The sequence below is a fragment of the Dermacentor albipictus genome, chromosome 10 (assembly GCF_038994185.2).
Source record: "Dermacentor albipictus isolate Rhodes 1998 colony chromosome 10, USDA_Dalb.pri_finalv2, whole genome shotgun sequence".
NCBI classification, from domain to species: domain Eukaryota; kingdom Metazoa; phylum Arthropoda; class Arachnida; order Ixodida; family Ixodidae; genus Dermacentor; species Dermacentor albipictus.
In genome coordinates, this window is record NC_091830.1 from 4,013,044 (window position 1) to 4,031,799 (window position 18,756).

Here is an 18,756-nt window from a genome sequence, read left to right on the forward strand (position 1 = left end):
TACGAGAACACAGTCTCCAGAGCAGTATTATTGCTGTGGCAAATGGACCAGACAGACGATGTTCTAGATATGCACATATCTTTGCATTTCCTTATGTTAAGTTCCATCAACGATATGTTACACCATTTGTTACAGCGCCAAGGTCAGATTGAAGGGCCTTAGTGTAATCAGCGCAGGTTATTCCTCGATAGACAACACAGTCATCGGCAAATAAGTTAACGTATGAAGAAACACAGGAAGATAAGTCATTCATGTAAACAAGAAAGAGCAAAGGGCCTAGTACCGTTTCTTGAGGGACCCCAGATCGAACAGCAGTATGCTCTGAATTAACGTTATTTTCAGACACGAACTGGGAACAGTTAGTAAGAAATATTTCTAGCCAAAAGAGCACTTCGGAGTTTATGTTAAGCTAGCGCAGTTTGTAGAGAAGCAGTTTATGACATACCTTGTCAAATGCTTTAAAAAAGTCTAGAAAAATGCAGTCAATTAGAGAAAGATCAAGGACGGCATGAAGCTCGTGAGGAAAAAATATTAGTTGGATTTCGCAAGAGTATGATTTGCGAAAACCATGTGATAATGAAAAAAACGAATTTAATTCAAGAAAGTTAGCAAGGTTTGAAAACAAAATATGCTGAAATATTCTGCAAGGAATGCTGGTGGAGGAAATGAGCCGGTAATTTAATGGTGATTGCTGGTTATCAGACTTGAAAAGTGGAATCACCTTGCCGATCTTCCATTCAACTGGCAGGGATCCCGTGTCCAATGATTGCTGAAGTAGCTTGGTTAATATAATGGATGAATACACATTTGTGGCTTTCAAAAACTTTGTGGTAATCCAATCGCAGGCGGGTGAAGAGGAAATCTTTAATTTGTTAATTATATTTTCCCTACCGCTAAAATGCATTATTATAGGAAACGCAATGGTGTATTCGGAGCATGAAAATTCTGGCAGTGAGACATTTACGCCATCAGAAAAGTTGCGCGAAAAAACGGTGTTAAGCACGGATGCACATTTCTCGGGCGAAATGGCACCACCAAAGCTATCGATAAGGGTTACTGTGTTATCAGCTTTGGAATTTACAGAGCGCCAGAACTTTCGCGAATGAGTTATCAGCATGCATGGTAAAGTGTTTTGTTGATAATTCTGCTTCGAGTTTTTAAGGGAGGTCATGTATTCTTCGGAAGCCTGTTTGTACGATTCCCAGCTCATGTTACTAGGACGTAACCAGGGTAATCTATAAAGCCGCCTTTTTTTCGTTTGCGAGCCGACTAACATTAAACCATGGTGCATTGCGATTTAACATTAGACGGTGAAGAGGGATGCACTTGTTGGTTAATTCAGCGACACTATAGCTGTAAGCATGCTCCAGTTGGACTGCGGTCGCTGAAGTGGTTAAAAAGTATGTCTATAAAAGTGCAGAGTTCACGGTTAATTGCCTCAAAGTTAGCGTTCTTGTAATCCCTAATAAACTTATATCTTTTTGATGTTTAGGGTCATGAAGTGTTCATCTGAAAAGTAATGAGTTAATGATAATTTAAGCCAGATAAGCATGTAACGTTAGAAATAAAATCGGGTTCAGATGTTAGCAGCAGACGAAGAATATTCGACACGGATGGCGTTATTCTAGTAGGTTGACGGACTAGCTTGCCGGACAATTCGTCAGACATTACCATCACTTGTGATTTTATTGCAATGACAGCAACATCCTCATCCACTCTATTGTAACCCAACCTTGCCTGGACTCAGTCAAGTTGTAACCACTGAATATGTTTAATGTTCGTGCGTATTTTGTGTCGGGCACACACGTCTGAATCATTCATTTCTGATCAGGGCGAATTAGCAGCTAGACTTTGATACTTGTCAGCATTAATTTATTTAATCACGTGTACAGACTTCCTAGAGCGCTTAAAATATAGAAGCGAGAAATAGCGGTGGAGATCGAGAGGCGTACAAGTGTGCTACATAGATAGAGCACCGTGTTTCGAGTTAAGTTTCCTTTAAATTTACGTTTAAGTTTATTGAAAACGTCTTCATTTAGGTTTGAAACAAGCGCCAAGCGCAACTTTTTTGTTTTTTCTGTGTCATTATTTTTGTTTGGTGTTTTTTCGTTGGTTTTACATGCACATAGGCATGGTGCCGTCATTTCTTGTTCTGTATTAGAAAACGAGCAGGCTCCTGCTCACGTTGCGGCTTAGAGGGACCTCGTACTGCTTGCACACGGTGCATGCTTTGCATTTCTAGGTGTTTTTGCCTAGGCGATTGTATGGTTTGTGCACTGTTCAAGCGAACCCCTCAAGTAGCTTTCGTTCGTCTGGACCAACACGACGGTGTACGTGATGACAGCACCCATGATCTGAAAAATAGAACGGGGAACACACGTGTGGGAATGCAGTTGCAACCTTCGCCACATTTTCAGCAAATGCGCGAAGTGGGGCTTGCTATCACTCTCGCGTTCGATCTAAAGGCATTTGTCAAATCACAGCCAGTTGTGTATGTGTGAAGTGCGATTTTATCGATGTATCCAGCTTAAGACTAAACGTAGAAGACAGATGCACCCGGGCTGCAAAATTAAATTGCGGGGTTCACCATCCCGTAACAGTTCAGAATGCCATAGGGGACACCGTAGCGGAGGAATTCAGGATCATTTCGAGCGCTCCGAGTTAACTTGGACCCGAGCCGAGCGGTACACGGGCGTTTTCTCGTTCCGCTCTCGTTGGAATGCATCCGCCGCGACCGAGAATCGAACCCGGGACCTCGTGGCCCAACAGCACGACGGCATAGTCACCTCGGCGAGTATACCGTATGGGCTATTTCTGAGAGGGAGCATAAAATCAACGCTTCTCAGTTAATCTTTGCTGTCCCCTGTTGCGTTCCGCTGGCAAGCGCCGCGGTGCAGTCGCCCACCGGGGGATCGGAGCGCGATGTGGCTCCGAGATGCCCTCCGAGTGGTGATCGCAGTGTACGCACGCCACGTCGCGTTGTTGTCGCCTCCGCACGACGGAGATTAGCCAGCGCCCAACAATAGATAAAGAGGGGTAAAACAATCAAGAACGAAACATTAAGCAAGTAAAGCAACAGTTTTTTTATTGTTCCATTCATAAATATTAAAAAAATAAAGTACGCTATGGTCGGTAACCTAGTAGCGTACTTGTTTTTTCAAGCCGATGAAGTGACGTTAAAGCGTGACGTAAAAAATGTTAAGTAACCGAGCTGCCGCCGGCACGTTGAACCATTAAACATGCAATTTTCTTAAGTGTGCCCCTTCGTTTCTTCAACCATATATACACATATATACTGACGCGATGATATCGATGTGCGTGCGATTAGATAAACATTCGTTTTAAAGCAACGGTGAAACGGTTCCGGGTGACAGCGAGAATACCAGGATTGAAAGCCTTATCGTTTTACGTAGATATTTTAGCTTTTGGCGATACGCAGTACATGCAGGCTCAATTGCAACACATCTCGCTCTTGAGCAGCTTGATCGAAGATGTACTTGACGCGATTAAGGCTTCACATCGCGTCGTCATGTCATTCTTATTTTCGTGCCCTATATATGCTTCTGTTTTCCACACCCTTGTTCGATGTCACCCAGACGTACGTCATTATACGAAATACACCAACCTCGTTCATGCGCTATTTCCCAAAGCGAAATACAAGGAATCACAGTCGTTACTCACATCGGCGAACGTCGACAGGTCCACCACAAAGAACCCGCAGCCCGTAAACCTGAGGTCGTCGTGCTTCATGCTGTTCAGCATCATCCGCAGCTGCGAATAGGAATGTCTAGTGGCGCCTACTGCCGGAGATTTCGGTGATCGCATGCCGTGAAAGCACATTTCGCGCTCGTCTGACGCATCTGCCCCATGTGTGACCTTACGACCAAATCATGCCTTGAATAGGAAGGAAAGCAAGCCGCATTCGCAGTTTGAAGGGATGCCCTAGAAATGTACTTGATCAGTTCAACCTAATGAAGTACTCATTCAAAACGCTATTAAAAATTAGGTGTGTCCGAGTAGACATTGTCAAATCCGTGACGTCACGGCGAGCTGGTGACGTCTAAGGTGCCGTCCGCCATCTTTTTTGGTTTTTGCATTTTTTTTCTTGCTTGCCCAGCCTCCTCCTATAAGGGTGGCTTTTCTGTTTCCTTTCTTTTTTTGTTTCGGTAGACAGGCAGTTTGGTCTAAGTCGAGAAAGAACATCTCGACAGTGACCCTTTCATCAGTTGAAATGTCTTTTATACACCTGTTACACGGGCACTTGCAACGGCCGTTAACGCAAACGGCAGTTGAACGCCGCAACGGCCGTGGGAACGGAACGGTGGTGGCTGCGCTCACACGGCACTTTCCATGTTCAGTAGGTGCACTGCCGTTTCAACGAGTTATCACGTGACTCTTGAACTTTTTACCTCGCCAACTCGAAAAAATTTTGTTTCTGGATCCAATTCGATCCATTGCTTTGCAAAATGGCTGCGTTTGTAGTGGTTTCAACGTGGTGAAGCGTCCGATTTCACGTTCCATCGCTTGTACTAACCGCAGCACCACTGTGCATTTCCTTGTTTCTTTCGTACCGCGAGTGACCATCTGCGCGATTCAGTAGGTGCAGTGTTTAACGTGGTGCAACTTTGCGACGCGCATCCGAGAACAGCCGTGGAATGCCGCTTAGCCGGCCGCTTATGAATGCGACCGTGATCGTCCACCCGATTTGCTTCTCCTGGTTGCGCACTACGGGGCCTTGTCTGCAAAAAGGGCTCAACCGCAAGCTGTGCGCATTAAGAAAGCGTCAATCAAGAAGAAGGCGGCCGAGAAGCGATGCCGCATCCTCGCTGCACTCTCTGTCTGCCAGGAGTGTGCGGACGCTTTCCAGACGACCGTCCTGGTACGACACCACCGTGCCGACGTTGTCGGATCAAGATTTCAAGGCCAACTTTCGCGTGACTCGTTCCACATTGGCCTACATCGTGAGCTCGTGTCCCTCACGGGAGGATACGAACATGCGAACACCCCTACACCAGCGCGTCGCCCTCTCGCTGCACAGACTGGCTGAACAGAGCTGGTTGAACAGTGCCGTCATCCTTGTGTACACGGGCGCATTGTGTTTCTGAGCTCGCAGTTCGGCAAAGTGATCCTGCCACAAGTTGATAAGTAAATGAGTCAGTGACGCTGTCCAGGCAAAGCGTTCTTGCGTCGGCGCGCTCGCCTGCCGCGGGGACACGTTGCTGCTGGGGACTGCCATCTTGCCTATTTCACGAGAAAACAGACGGAAACGGTGGCGGAACGGAGACCGGCGAGTCAATCGCCGTTGGATTTCCAACGGCGCTCGCGCTGCCGTGTAACTCCGCCTAACGGCCGTTAAGGCCAATGGCCGTTTCCCTTAACGGCCGTTCGAGTGCCCGTGTAACAAAAGGGGCATTAAGTGTTTCATTTGAAGCATATCGTTGATGCTCTTGAATGTGTTACTGGGAACGTTCACTGCTCTCGATTATTTAATATAGACCGTTGCTTATCTGTGAGCAGGCAGAATTTAGCTAAGACATTAAAACGACGCAAGCCACAATGAACAAACCTGTGCTAGCAGGTCGTCGGAGTAATCAGCCATTGACACTCCTTGCACTGCGCTCCGCAAATCGATGACCTGAAATGTAACAGCGTGTCCATTATGCCACATTTTTCAAGCCAAAAATTGTATGAAACTGCTTTTGGTTACTTGACGCCCATGCGCTTGTCTGTAGACTCCAACATGGTATCTTGTTTATATTTGTAACTGCTAAGGTATGGTTGTTGTAAACTTTGTGGGCCTCAATCTATTTTTTTCTTTGAGTTACCCGCCTTGGTTGCTTAGTGATTTTGGCGTTGAACTGCTAAGCACGAGGTCGCGGGATCAAATCCCGGCCACAGCGGCCGCATATCGATGAGGGCGAAATACGAAAACACCCATGTGCTCAGGTTTATGTGCACGATAAAGAACGCCAGGCGGTCAAAATTAATCCGCAGTCCCCCGGCGTGCCTCATTATCAAAATTGTGGTTTTGTCGCGTAAAACTCCATTTAAAGAAAAACCTTTTAAATTCTTATTTTTCCGATGTTAGGTAATTTCTCTGATCGACGGCCAAAGTGTGTGCGCATCTCGTGTTCGGAATAGCCGCACAAAGGCTTACGGCTCCCTTCATGCGGTGCGTGGTGACGGTGGGCAGCAGGACGCTGAGCCAGTGCAGCGAGCCGAAGAAGAAGAAGAAGAGTCGGACGCGGAACTCCAGCTCCGGGATGATGGTGTAGTAGGCGGCCGCGCACAGGATGGCCACGCTGTACGCGTAGGCATACAGCAGGCTCGGACCGAGCAGCGAGCTGGCCAAGTCGACGCAGTTCTTCAGCAGCGCCAACTGGACGCGCATGTGGTCCACCAGCAGCACCTTCCTGCGAACGCGCGCTCCGCATAATTAAAGGGACCCTGAAACGATTTTGGCGATTTTCTACAAACGTACTGAGTCGTTAGAGTAGGTTCTTCTGATCATTAATTGATGCATCTAAGTGCTCTGCGTAAAGCGTGTAATTTATTATAAGGTTTTAAAAATACACATCGCTGCCGATCGCAGCGCACTGCTCGGCGGAATTTTAAGCCGCCCCTACCCATATGATGCAAATAACCCATATTACGTCACATGGGCGAGCTATCTGATTGGCCGACCAGGGCGCGTGGTCGATAATTTTTCCAACTTTATGGGGAACAAATGATGCTCGTAATAGTTGGAATGTTAGTTACTTTGTTTTTGTAAAAAGAAAATAACTTAAAGAGAATACACAAGAATAGTTTTTTAGTACACTTCAGCACTTCCGGCACACAGCAAGTGTCGTTTGCTTGTGTTACAACGTACTCCATTTTGACGAGAGCTCCGCTGTCAGAGTCGGTCTCAGTCTTTTCGCGAGCACTATGATTCGACTTTGTTGCCTTGTGGACTGCAACCCTAGCGACCTGCAAACCGCGAGTCCAGTATTAGGGCAAGCGCAAGGGGACAGGGTCTGGCCGCTTGACTGTGCCGGGATGAGCCACGAGATGAGCAGAAGGGCAAATGTGAACGGTCTGCACGGTGCAGCCACCTGGTGGCACAGAGCTCAACCATACTCAGTAGCAGCAACGAAGTGTATTCTTTGCTGCTGGTGTGTATTTTTCGCAGGAGTGTAATCATCAACACGTTGAATTATGAATGTTTAAAATGCTTTACACTTGGTTAGAGCAATATTAGCGCTTTGTTTGACTGGTTAAGCGCTGCGCCAGCAAGTGTCTGGACCGTGCAGACCGATCAGGCTGTTCACGTACGTCTACGCTAAAGTTCCTTCATCAGCTTGAGTTTATGCCTCCAGTCATTTGCCGAAATGACCAGCTTGCGTGTTTTTAGCGGAGTACCGGACACGTTCGGCGCTACGACAGAATGCTCGCAACACACGCTGCTTCGATAGCTCTCGGTCGACGGCCAAGCGGCTAGCGGAGAGGTCTCGCGCGGGAGGGGGCGTGCTCCTAAACAACCGGAAGTGAACGATGTGACGTTGCATCGTGACGCTGAACCAGTGAAGGCGGAGCTTAGCGCCGCTCGCTCGGCGAGCGAGTTGAGGAGGAAAAGCATAGCTAGGGAGGAGGGTAACTTCTAATCGCTTGCAGCTCCATTATTGCGTAACGCTTCACTTAAATTGTGGTGCGAATGTTCTACTTAAGCTGTACCCTACGCGCTTACAAAATTTGTCCGAACCGTTTCAGGGGCCCTTTAACGTGCTTCTGCCACCGCGTCGTCGTAGGTGGTTTTCTTAGATCTCCCCGCCTTGCAGACTTGCCGGGCGTACTCGCTCTGCTGCGGAACGTCTGGCACAAGAGTTGAACAAGCTTGTGGCATTTGATCAACCACTTCACTGTAGATTCGCTCTAAATAGATCCTAAGATACGCATTGGGTGGACGTAATTTCTTTTTCTATAAATTCGGGGCGTTTGGCCGATGTGTTGATGTGTTGATGACCGAGCGACAGTGCATGAACTTTCTGTTAGGAATACATTATTGTTATTCTTAGCTTTCTGCTAAGAATACGGTACATTGCAAATCATGCGAGGCCAGATTCACCAGTGTGAGCGTAATGGGCAGAAGTAACGAGGTGCTTCCACGAAAATGTTGGAGGCATAATACATGAAAAGAAAGAAAGATACCTGTCTTAGCGATACGTCTGTGATGTTGTGCGATTCCGTGTTTGAATTCTTAAGATGCTTTTTTAAACTAGCACGTGTCTTGTTATTGACCGATCTAGGCTGGTACGACGCGCAGAAACTTGCCGCGCATGTGTGGCTGGCTACATATGACGCAGTTTCCTACGAATAAAGATAGTTGGCGCCCATTCCTTTCGCCTGTCTTTTCCTTGGTGTTTTGCGTCTTTTTCGGTGTATAAAGCACGCACTGCAGCCAGCCCAACAACAAGCTTTATTCTGATACTCCCAATGCGCATTAAAATTCTGGCAGTAGAACTTATCTCACGGCGACTGTGGGCATCAGTGCGATTATATGTATAACATTCAAGCAATGTAGCGACGCACTGCATTGCTGATGACATGTTTACTTGAGCCTGTAAAGCAGGCTGAGAATGATAATCGCATTAATGCGCCCACTCGCCAAAGCGCCACCACAGACCACAGCGCCTACACCGGGGGGCCCCAAACTACGGCCCGCGGCTGGATCAGACCCGAAGAGACCTCCGGACCGTCACCCGCGGTGGTCCTTCCGATGGCGGCCGGACCGTAGGCAGGCCGTTATTCTTCGAAAATTCCCCACTCTTCTCCATAATACCTTGGGCTATGGGGCTTCTTCCCGAGAGCCGGCTTCACTGCAGTTACGCGATCAGGCCGCCTCGCCTGACGACGCATCCGCAGGCGCCTCGCGGCCGACGAGGCATCTCCTCGAAACGGGGAGAGAAAAGACTTTATTGATCGGGAACGAATCGTCGCCCGCTCGAGTTTACGCTACGACTGGGGCCGTATTCTGTAACGGTTCCTTTGGGAACCGGTTCCTTTTGGCTGTTACGTCTGGATTACGTAACTCGGAGAAAGAGTGGAACGGGGCGGCATGAGGGGAACCAATCAACGAGCGGCGGTCTGCTGGAAGATCACGTCATCATTTTTGTTTGTACTTGGGGGACTGTATAGCAATTAAAGGATGTTGCTGGTTTGATAAAAAAACATTGGTTTCTACAGAACACTTGCAAATATATTTTCAGTAATAAATGTGAGCTTGCGGCGCAGACCGCTACTGGGAGTTGTAAGTTTATTTCTGTTGTTTTCTTATTTAGTCGCTAGGTGGTGTGCCATACGCTATGCAAACAAGTTGCCTCGCTTTGTTTACGTTTTGGACATATTTCTTTTCTCTATGTTTTGGACTTGCCAGTTTGCGCGCCGCGGATCCAAAACGATGTCCTCGCAGAAGGTTAGGCTGCTGGGTCCTCATGTTTCAGCGAGGCAACGCGATATACTCGTGTCATTTGTTGAAGAGCACCCCTACCTTGCGAAGGCGTCGTGTGTGCTGGGTCAACAGCTGACGGCGGCGCGCAAGGAGGAGCTCTCGCAGCAAGTGATTGCCTTGCTGCCCGGCAGTGAAAACTGCAGCCCAATGGCGCGGCGTGTGGAAGAAAGACGTGTATAACGTCCGCCGTGATGCAGCCAGGTAAGCACACTCGTTGACGGAGCTTTTGCGCACCATATTCTAACAAACGTGTTAATCACAGAGGAACCGGAGGAGGCAGCCTGCCCGGACCGCGAGGGCGGGCGAGCGCCATCGGAGTCTGCCCGCCGTTCTTTGAGCCCGACGAAGAGGTGAACATCAGGCGCATGGGTTTCAATAGGTCAACGCCAAGTCGACGTGCTGTCGCGATTCGCTCAGTCACCGCCGTTATGGCTGATGTGTGGTCGCGCGCTAGTGTTGCCGCTCAGAAGATGGCCCGAGCTTGAGCGGAAATCGTCAAGCTATTTACTATCGCTTGCGTCAAGTAAGGTCGACATTTTTGTTTAATACCTTTCATCAGTATTTCAGTCTACTCATTCAAACATTAGGGGGGTTAATAGAGTTGATTTTCCGGTCGGAGCCGGCGAAATGTCTGAGGTTGTATTTAGTGTGACGAGCATCGAGTGATTATTACAGAGTTTGAAACGAACAAAAGTGTGTGGTCCGGATGATATCCCTACATCATTCCTTATAAATTGCTCGGGCATCTTTGTACTTCTGTCGCTTATTTCAAAATTTCTTAAATAACAGCGTTGTTCCTGGTGATTGGAAACTAGCGCGAGTGGTGCCAATTCATAAGAGTGGACAGAGGAACAGAGTTGAGAATTACGGACCAGTATCCTTAACTAGCATTTTATGTATGTAAGGTTATGGCACATGTGTATACCTGCATCATGTCTCATCTTGATAACAATAACCTTCTTCATCCTAGTCAGCATGGGTTTCGGCAGGGTTTTTCGTGTACGACACAATTGGTTGCATTCACTCATGAGCTAGTCTCACCAGTCGACAAGAAACAAATTGTTGATTGTATATTTCTGTATTTCAAAAAAGCTTTTGACGTCGTTACGCATAGTCTACTGATCGCTAAACTTTGACTTTACAAATTGGTTGAGAAGGTTATCGCATGTATTGCCGAGTATCTTCGCTCAAGACAGATGTCTGTGGCTCTCAACGGATGTTCCTCTGAATACGTACCTGTGACTTCTGGGGTTCCCCAGAAGTCACATTCATGGCACCACTTCAGGCATTACATCATTTACAGCATGGTTTCCAAAAAGGATTTTCTTGCGAAACCTAACTACTAGAATTCACGTCAGACTTACGCTTTCATATGAACAGTAATAAACAAATTGACTGCATCTTTTTGGATTTCTCGAAAGCATTCGATCGTGTAGCCCATAGTCACCCGATATCAAAGCTCTCAGCAATTAAACTCGACTCACTAACCCTATCATGGATTCGCAATTTTCTTACTAATCGCGAACAGTTCACTGTTGTTGCTAACTTTTCCTCTGGCCTCTTTGACGTCACCTCTGGTGTACCTCAAGGCAGTTTACTTGGGCCTCTTCTCTTTTTAATTTACATTAATGACTTGCCGAACAATATATCATCTTCTGTACGATTATTATTTCACAGATTTGTTCACACAGTTGGCCTAACCTTATCAAACCTGAAAGAAGCATCCTCGACGTCACAACGACTGAACAATCAGTTCAGCTACACCCGAATTTATGGCAACACACAACGCTTTTAATTTTTCAACTTTGCCCCGTGCGGTCCGTTTATGGAACGCACTACCAGATACCATTGCATGCCAATCTAAACACACCGCATTTCGCAATCTGCTAAGCAATCAATATGCCGTTTCAATCGTCTAAACACGTCATGTCTTTTGTAATTTACTTGAATTTTTTTCTACAAGTTAAAGAATTTCAGCGCTCCCAATTTTTTTACAATACTTACTACTGTATAACATGTAAAAACGTTTACAATGTTATTATGCTATTATGTTGTTGTTTACCATTTATTGTTATTGCTCTACATATTGTATTTGCTAATGTATTAATTTTCCATGTTCTGTGTGCACTCCTTTCATTATGCTGATGTTTATTTCTTTCCCGATTCAATATTACTATGTTACCGTATTTCCCCCTTACACTATGCCTTCTCGAAGGCCTGTAAGGTACACGTAAATAAATAAATCAATATTTAGAATGTTTGCAGATGACTGTATATAAGGTCATCAACAGCGAATCTGACCAACAAGCACTACAATATGATTTGGATTTGATTGCCACATGGTGTGAAAAATGGAAAATGTCACTGAATGAGCAAAAGAGTGTCCACGTCACCTTTACCGGGAAGCGCTCATATGACAGCAATCGTAACACTATAAATAATGCTACTCTTGAACAAGTGTCAGAATATAAATACTTAGGTGTATTTTTTTCTGCTGATCTAAGGTGGAACAGACACGTTACTCATGTTAGGAACAATGCTGTCGGAGCATTAGGTTTCTTGAAACGTATCTTTAGTAGCTTGCCACAGAAACTTAGGGAGCAACTGTATTTCACACATGTGCGCAGTACACTAGAGTATGCGTGTGTTTGCTGGGATCCATATACTACAGAACTTGTAGATAAACGAGAAAAAGTGCAGAACAGGGCAGTTCGGTTTGTCCTTGGCAATTATGACAGGATGCTTAGCATGACAGAAAGCAAAAAGACATTAAATTGGCATCTTCTCGAACACCGTCGCCGAAACCTCAGATTAAAATTTCTTCATAACATATACCACTCTAATGCGGGGATAGCCAGGTAATTGTATTTTCAGCCGCCCACATGTTTCTCAAAGGCGAGATCACAAATTAAAAATATGTGAGATTCCTTTTGACGCTCTATTGCATGAATTATGAAAAGTCATTTTTTTCAGCTTTCATTATTGATTGAATGAGCAAACACGACTGTAATAATAAAGATAAAGCTTTGTGCCAAATATGGCACACCATGAAGATGGCTGAGCGCTCTTGCAGCCATGGGCGGAAAACAAACCTTCACGGACGGTGGTCTTTTTAGTGCGATGTGGGGAATGAAATGAAACAGTTGTTTGCTGCATTCAGGCACAGATGAATGTTGCACTTCCTCTATCTTACCAACGACTTGTTTGTGCAAGGTGGCCGCTTACATCTTTGTTTCTTCTCGTCAAATTCTGGCCAGTGGCCGACTTGGTCAGATCGGTCGTCTTTGGGTGGCATTGCGGCCGCTGGTCCCTGTGCTTTTTTCGACTTGAACCTGGAATTCGATGTCCTGACTAGAAGTCCTTCCTGGTCGCTAGTTGGGTAGGCACTTGTTATGCGAGGTAAGGCATTCTGCAATTTCTGCTTTTAAATGAGCCAGCGGTAGTACTTGTCTCCTCCTAAGCTGCTCCTGCACCCTCCTGTACAAGACCCATGCTGTTACTACCGATAAGTCTAGCATAGGCGTAAAAATTCGAAAGTGCCATTTCTTCGACCTCTGATATGTATGCAGTAAAGTCCAAACAGTGAGTGCAGCAGGTCAACACCACCCATGTGCCTGTTATGGACCTTTACTACGCTGGGGCAATCAATTTCGCGAAACACCTTGGCGGAGGTAAACCAGCGCTTAGTCTTTTGGACTGGATCTCTCCCAACAAAGCTCGGCAGAAATGTCACTGCGCGGTTATCGTATCAACGCACACACGATAACTCCACGTCATGTATCGCGTTTGTGAGTGCCTCTGAAGCACCACGTCCTTTACATTTCAGTTCCTTTTCGCTTTTCAGGCGGCTGTTTGGTAGACAATTCGCCCTTACCGTACCGATCGTCAAAATTCCATCTTGTGATAGAGTGACCTGCAACTTCGGGCTATTGAACAGATGGTAGCACGTTACCATATTTTGTATTTCAAGTTCATACTGTGCCAATATGGCACACACCGATTTCGGTTTCTCTGCTGTAGTTGCAGGCAAAATTGAGAAAACTAGTAACTGCCTTGAATTGACGAGACCAAAAAATATGCCAAAATAATTTTTCTATGCTTCTGCGGTCGAAATTTTTCAGAGAAAAAAAAAACAATTGCTCGTGTTTGCCCCCCTCCAAGTTTCACGTTGCATCCCAAAATCTACTTCACTTCTGTCTTGCGTATCGCTCAAGAGATGGCAGCACTTGCTCATAATAAGTGCGCATAACTATGAGATTTACTCTGATGGTATCACATTCTCAACTGGGAATCTCACACAAGCGAAAAAGAATGGTAACTGGTATGTGCCAAATATGGGACGTCATGCAATAGAAGGTTAAAAGCGACGCTTTCCGCTACTCTTTCTATGTTCGTACTATAAGAGATTGAAATACTCTACCACCTGACACTGTCTGTATTTGTTCAAATGATGATTTCTTCCATGCTTTATGAATGTAATTTTGAGTGTTCATTTATATGAGTTGTACCCTCCCTGCTGTAATGCCTGAATGGCGAAGCAGGTACCCAGTGAATAAAATAATGTTTCATTGTCATGATTTTGTTTATATTGTGTTATAGCGTAGTTGCACCTTGTTAAGCAGCAATTACGAGCATTATGTGAAATCATGCGTGCAAGAAATGCAATGTTGAAGCAACTCTTGAGTTTAAACAAAGCAGTAGTAAGCATGAGTGTCTGCTATGTAAAGAAATCCTGCTCCAAAAAGTGCTTGGCATGTCTCGTTTGTTGCTATACGTTTCAATATGTGCTATACAGATTGCTTTGAACGACATTTCAGTTGCTGTGCAACTTGTGCTGTGCTTGTGTGTCACACATGAACAGACACCTTCAGCTTTGGAACAATGCATACTGCACAGTAAAATAGGCATCGCAAAGCAATATTCAACTATGCAAGATTGGTTGCCATTCACCTTGGAAATAACCTTTATTTTAAGAAAATTCCCTGGCAAGACAATATTTAAAAGCACAGTGAACAAAGCAAAGGAGTAACATAATGGCACATGGCTATTTGTCACTGCATGTGTATCTGTCATGCTCAACATAGACAAATCATGTGCTTTTCACTACCGCAGTATGCAGCATACTACGATTAGCCACATGTGAGCACACGCAATGTGTTATGTTGAAGTGCACGGCCTATTTACTTCATGAAAAGAAAAATAAAACATGTTCCACCAGCACATGTCTCCGCCTCATTTGCCAGCGAATGCGCCGGCGCACACTTTGCAGGTAGGCAATGCGCAAATTTCTGGGCAGCCGAAACACACCAACTATGGATTCGCGCACCGCACGGCCTCATTGAAACAAAGCTCGAGAAGGCTGTACAGGGTGCGCCTGCGGTGGCACCTGTACTTGAAGCGGCACTTGTGCCTGGGCTGGCCGCTGTGCGCTGTCGTCATGTGCACCGTCATCATCTGGGTCGTCTGGCAGAGGCACGCCTGCTGCAAGGCAGAGGTTATGCAGCGCTGCACAAGCTGCAACAATAGTGGCTGCTTTCTGAGGCGAGTAGTGGAGCACCCGATACATCTGCAGGCATCGGAAGCGGCTCTTGACGACTCCTATGTACCGCTCAACGGCATTTCGCATTGATGCGTGTGCCTCATTATAGCGCCCCTCTGCCGTGAGGCGATTTGGGTGACCAGGCACAGGAGTCATGATCCATGGCGCTAGCCGGTACCCAGAGTCCCCTGTAAAGTGTTGCATGTTAGTGAACGAAATGGATACATTAAGGCGCAATGCAAGAACACAGTCTACGCCAGGGCCCTTTTACAACAGGAGCGGGTCTTGGATTTATTGTTGCAATATCTATCAAACATTGACCTTCCCGGAAAGTTGTAAAGAAAGTTCAACTCATTTTAAAGAAAAGCCCTATTTCACCTGTTGTCTTGGCTGCAAATCTCTATCTCAGGTTAAGTTGGACATGTAATATTTATTTCATACTCGTGGTTTTCTGCTCCGTTCATCCCATTTGCCCCTCCCTAAATGTACATCTTCCACTAAAACTTATTACTAAAACTTCAGAAGTCTTATTTTATGAAACACTTCTAAGGTCTACTCTCGAATATGCTGCCAGTATCTGGGATCCTTGCTCTACCTTTCGTACCTCTTCTCATGAAGGTACCCAAAATCGAGCTACCCGTTTGATCCTTTCTAATCACTCCAGCACCACATGTCGCTGCAACTAAAAAAATCACACACATTGCGACACAAAGCAAAATAGCGCAACTTGCACCATTCTACAATATATACTACACCGATCACTAACGTCGATGCCGAAAGTTTCACGCACACGCTTATTCCTTTGTTCCAAGGACAGGGACCAGGTCCCCGAGTCCATTGTCACCAACCCTTTTCCACCATACTTGTAAACTGCCATTTCGACGTGTTCTGTAGAATTCCACCCCTGCCTGTAGCGCTCCACTTGGCATTCAGTGTATTGAAATTAATAAATAAACAGCATAACATGTCAGCTGTTGTATACATGCTGGTACAAATATCTGCCTTTTAAGAGAGACTTGTTTCTCTCGATAGTCGCTGCAGGTTCATTAGGTACCGCTGCATTCACAACACATTTCTAGCAAATCACGCTTTCTTAAAGTTTGCTAGGATGCAAAACTATTTGACTGTGTATGTTTTACATGTGGAAGAAGCACTGCTACTTAAGGTGCACTTACCAAGCAAGACTTCTCCATGAAGTAACAGGCCACGAGTGAGGCGGCGGCGAAATGTAGAATGCCTCCAGACGAATGAATCGTGGCACGATCCCGGAAACCGTGGGTCAATTTCCAGGATATTCAGCTTCGCGTCGCACACCTCATAAGGGAAAGCAAAGAGAAGGTGTCAGTGCCACTGCAACAAATATGTGGCACAACCTTTTGCTTACAACACTACTTGCCAAACAGTTACTGTTCAGTCAGTGAACACAATTACAGAAAAGGAGATATCAATATACGCAATAGGCAGTTGAACTAATGATCAGCATGATAACAGTGTCATCTTAACCTACAAATGCAATGTTGGCATGTGTTCACATGCTCATGTATGGCGTGCGGTAACAACACAATGCGCAAAATAATTCTTTTGGTTTCTTCCGTCCATATTGTATAAGATTCTGCTAAAGAGTGAACCTATGTTTTTTTTTTTTTTCAGACAAAGTGCCTATTACAAGCGAAAGAACGCGGAAACAGCATGTGCCGTATTGACAGCTAGAGCAAATGGGTGTCCACACATTCTCATTCTCCCTCACACCATTTTCATTGATGGGATGCTCCTTTTCGCGTTTACAGTCTGTTGGCCACAATGCTTTAGTTTTACGTCGAATAAGAATCACAAGGGCTCGTCTTCTGTTAGGATCGCTCGCAGACGAAGACTCCCTTCACTGCTACGGCGTCTATTCCGGTTTAAGTCGCGCGTAATGAGTTTACATTGTAGCATCGAAAAGGCTATTCAACTGTGATTGGAGAGCACTGAAAAAGTGCGGCCGTGTTCTATGCAAAGATCAAAGTCGTCATTACACATACAACACAAACGCTACTTTCTCTAATAGGAACGCAAGTATTGCCGGCAATTGATGAAAAATAACGAAACGAAGTTTTTTACAACGTGCACTCGCGCAAACACATATCGAAAATATTTGTCAATGAACAATACTCACGACCATGCAGTTGAGGGTGTAATACCCTTTACGGCTCCAGTACGATTCCGTTTCGCCGGGGCCGAGCTTCTTAGGGCGAACGATGGCTATCAGACTCCCGTCCACACATCCTAGAACTCCTGGAATTTTTCCACGGCTAAGAAAGCCTTCCTTGACGGCGGCTTTCTGTTGCGCCGTGGATGGGAATCTAACCCATCCTTTTTCCTTGCCCGCAACCGTAATGGCCTTGGCGACAGCTGTAATGATCCGGCTGACCGAAGGCTACGACAGTGCAATCGCTTCTTCATTCCCGACGCACTGTTGAAAGCTCCCGGTGGCAAAAAACCGCAGCGCGCACAGCACTTTCATCGTAGTGTCGACACCACGCAATCTTCGAGGTCCGAGATGTCCTTCCAGCTCATCGCAAAGACGTCGCACTATGTCTTTGGAGAGACTAAAATGCCTTCGAAACTCTTCTTCGGCCATGCCGAACGCGTCGCGTCGTTGCCTCTCGTCGCGTCGTTGTCTTTCGGCACTCGCCAGCAGCACAACCAAGGGAGCCGCCATTGCCGTCTCTGTCTCGTCTCGTCTAGGTGCCGGCTCGTCAGCTGGCGCGAGATTAGCCGGCAGCCGCGGTTGCCCTAGCAACCCTCGACATCATGCTCGCCTCCGCGCGCGACTCTCAAACGAACCACTTCTCCGCGGTTCCGCTCCTAGCAGGGAACCGGTTCCTTTCCAGAAGATTGGCAACCTGTGTGACGTCATCAAAATTTGTCGTCCCGCCCACCAGGGATGACGACATCGAAGCGCCGACCAATGGCAACAGCCGAAAGGAACCGGTTCCCAAAGGAACCGCTACAGAATACGGCCCCTGCTTTTCCCTCCGCGTGGCCATCGCGTGCCACGCCGGCCTTCGACGCGTTCGTCGTCGAACTAGACGCACGTGCATTCAGGTGCTGCGGTCGACGGTGGGGCTTTGTCGCCCTCATCCATCCACAAGACGTCAGTAAAAAGACAAGTGCGGCAAGCTTTCCGAGACGTTAGTCACAAAATCTTCGTAGTTCGTCGAAACTTCGCGTTCGCAAGCATGCAAAATAGAAACGATAATGCTCCTTTTCACACATCTGGTGCAACGCTATGGAGGCTAGATAGGCTTTTCGCAGTGGCTGCGTTCGCGCCTAGAAACAGTTTGGCGTTTTCTGACCAATTTTTGCGAAAATGTCCTTCACAGTAAGGCTCAGTTACGAATGAAAAGGAAAATATCTTAGAAATAAATAAACCACGTACTTATGCGGCTACTAACACGTTGTCTTATATCACTTTGCTGTTCGTTGTTTTTATTTTTAGCGTTATTTATTTGCAACCCGCCGCGGCATTTGCTCGCCAACCCGCCGAGCACATGCTGCCGGTGCGCAGCGAAGTTTTCATGAAAGAACGCCCGCGGAGTGATTCATTCTGGTGACCAAACTTCTTGCCTAGCCTTCACAGCGTTACACCTAGTGTATGAAGCCGAGTACAGAACGATTACTCGACAAAAGCTTGTTTTTTACTCGTCCTGAAACAATAACATAAAAACATGCACGAAAACGTCGGTAA

At 46.3% G+C, this 18,756-nt stretch overlaps 1 protein-coding gene and 2 long non-coding RNA genes across 5 annotated transcripts in view; 1 reads left to right on the top strand and 2 right to left on the bottom strand.

Annotated features, from left to right (window-relative positions):
- Positions 1–2,140: 2,140 nt before the first annotated feature.
- Positions 2,141–18,756, bottom strand: part of LOC135911948 (uncharacterized) — a 28,422-nt gene continuing 11,806 nt past the window's right edge. For 2 of the 3 annotated variants that reach the window (XM_070528180.1, XM_070528179.1), the window contains 4 exons: positions 6,158–6,413; positions 5,567–5,635; positions 3,682–3,771; positions 2,141–2,354 (listed from right to left, as the gene is read on the bottom strand). In XM_070528180.1, the coding sequence (XP_070384281.1) occupies positions 2,253–2,354; positions 3,682–3,771; positions 5,567–5,635; positions 6,158–6,413 (517 nt within the window). In that variant the 3' untranslated portion in view covers positions 2,141–2,252. The remainder of the gene's footprint in view (positions 2,355–3,681; positions 3,772–5,566; positions 5,636–6,157; positions 6,414–18,756) is intronic. The other variant, XM_070528181.1, reaches the window with a different exon arrangement.
- On the top strand, positions 9,405–14,709 carry LOC135911950 (uncharacterized). Its single transcript, XR_010567522.2, has 2 exons — positions 9,405–9,688; positions 9,750–14,709. It is a non-coding gene; the product is annotated as an uncharacterized lncRNA (long non-coding RNA).
- LOC135911949 (uncharacterized) lies at positions 13,285–17,538 on the bottom strand. Its single transcript, XR_010567521.2, has 3 exons — positions 17,182–17,538; positions 16,202–16,340; positions 13,285–15,214 (listed from the first exon to the last, which is right to left on the bottom strand). It is a non-coding gene; the product is annotated as an uncharacterized lncRNA (long non-coding RNA).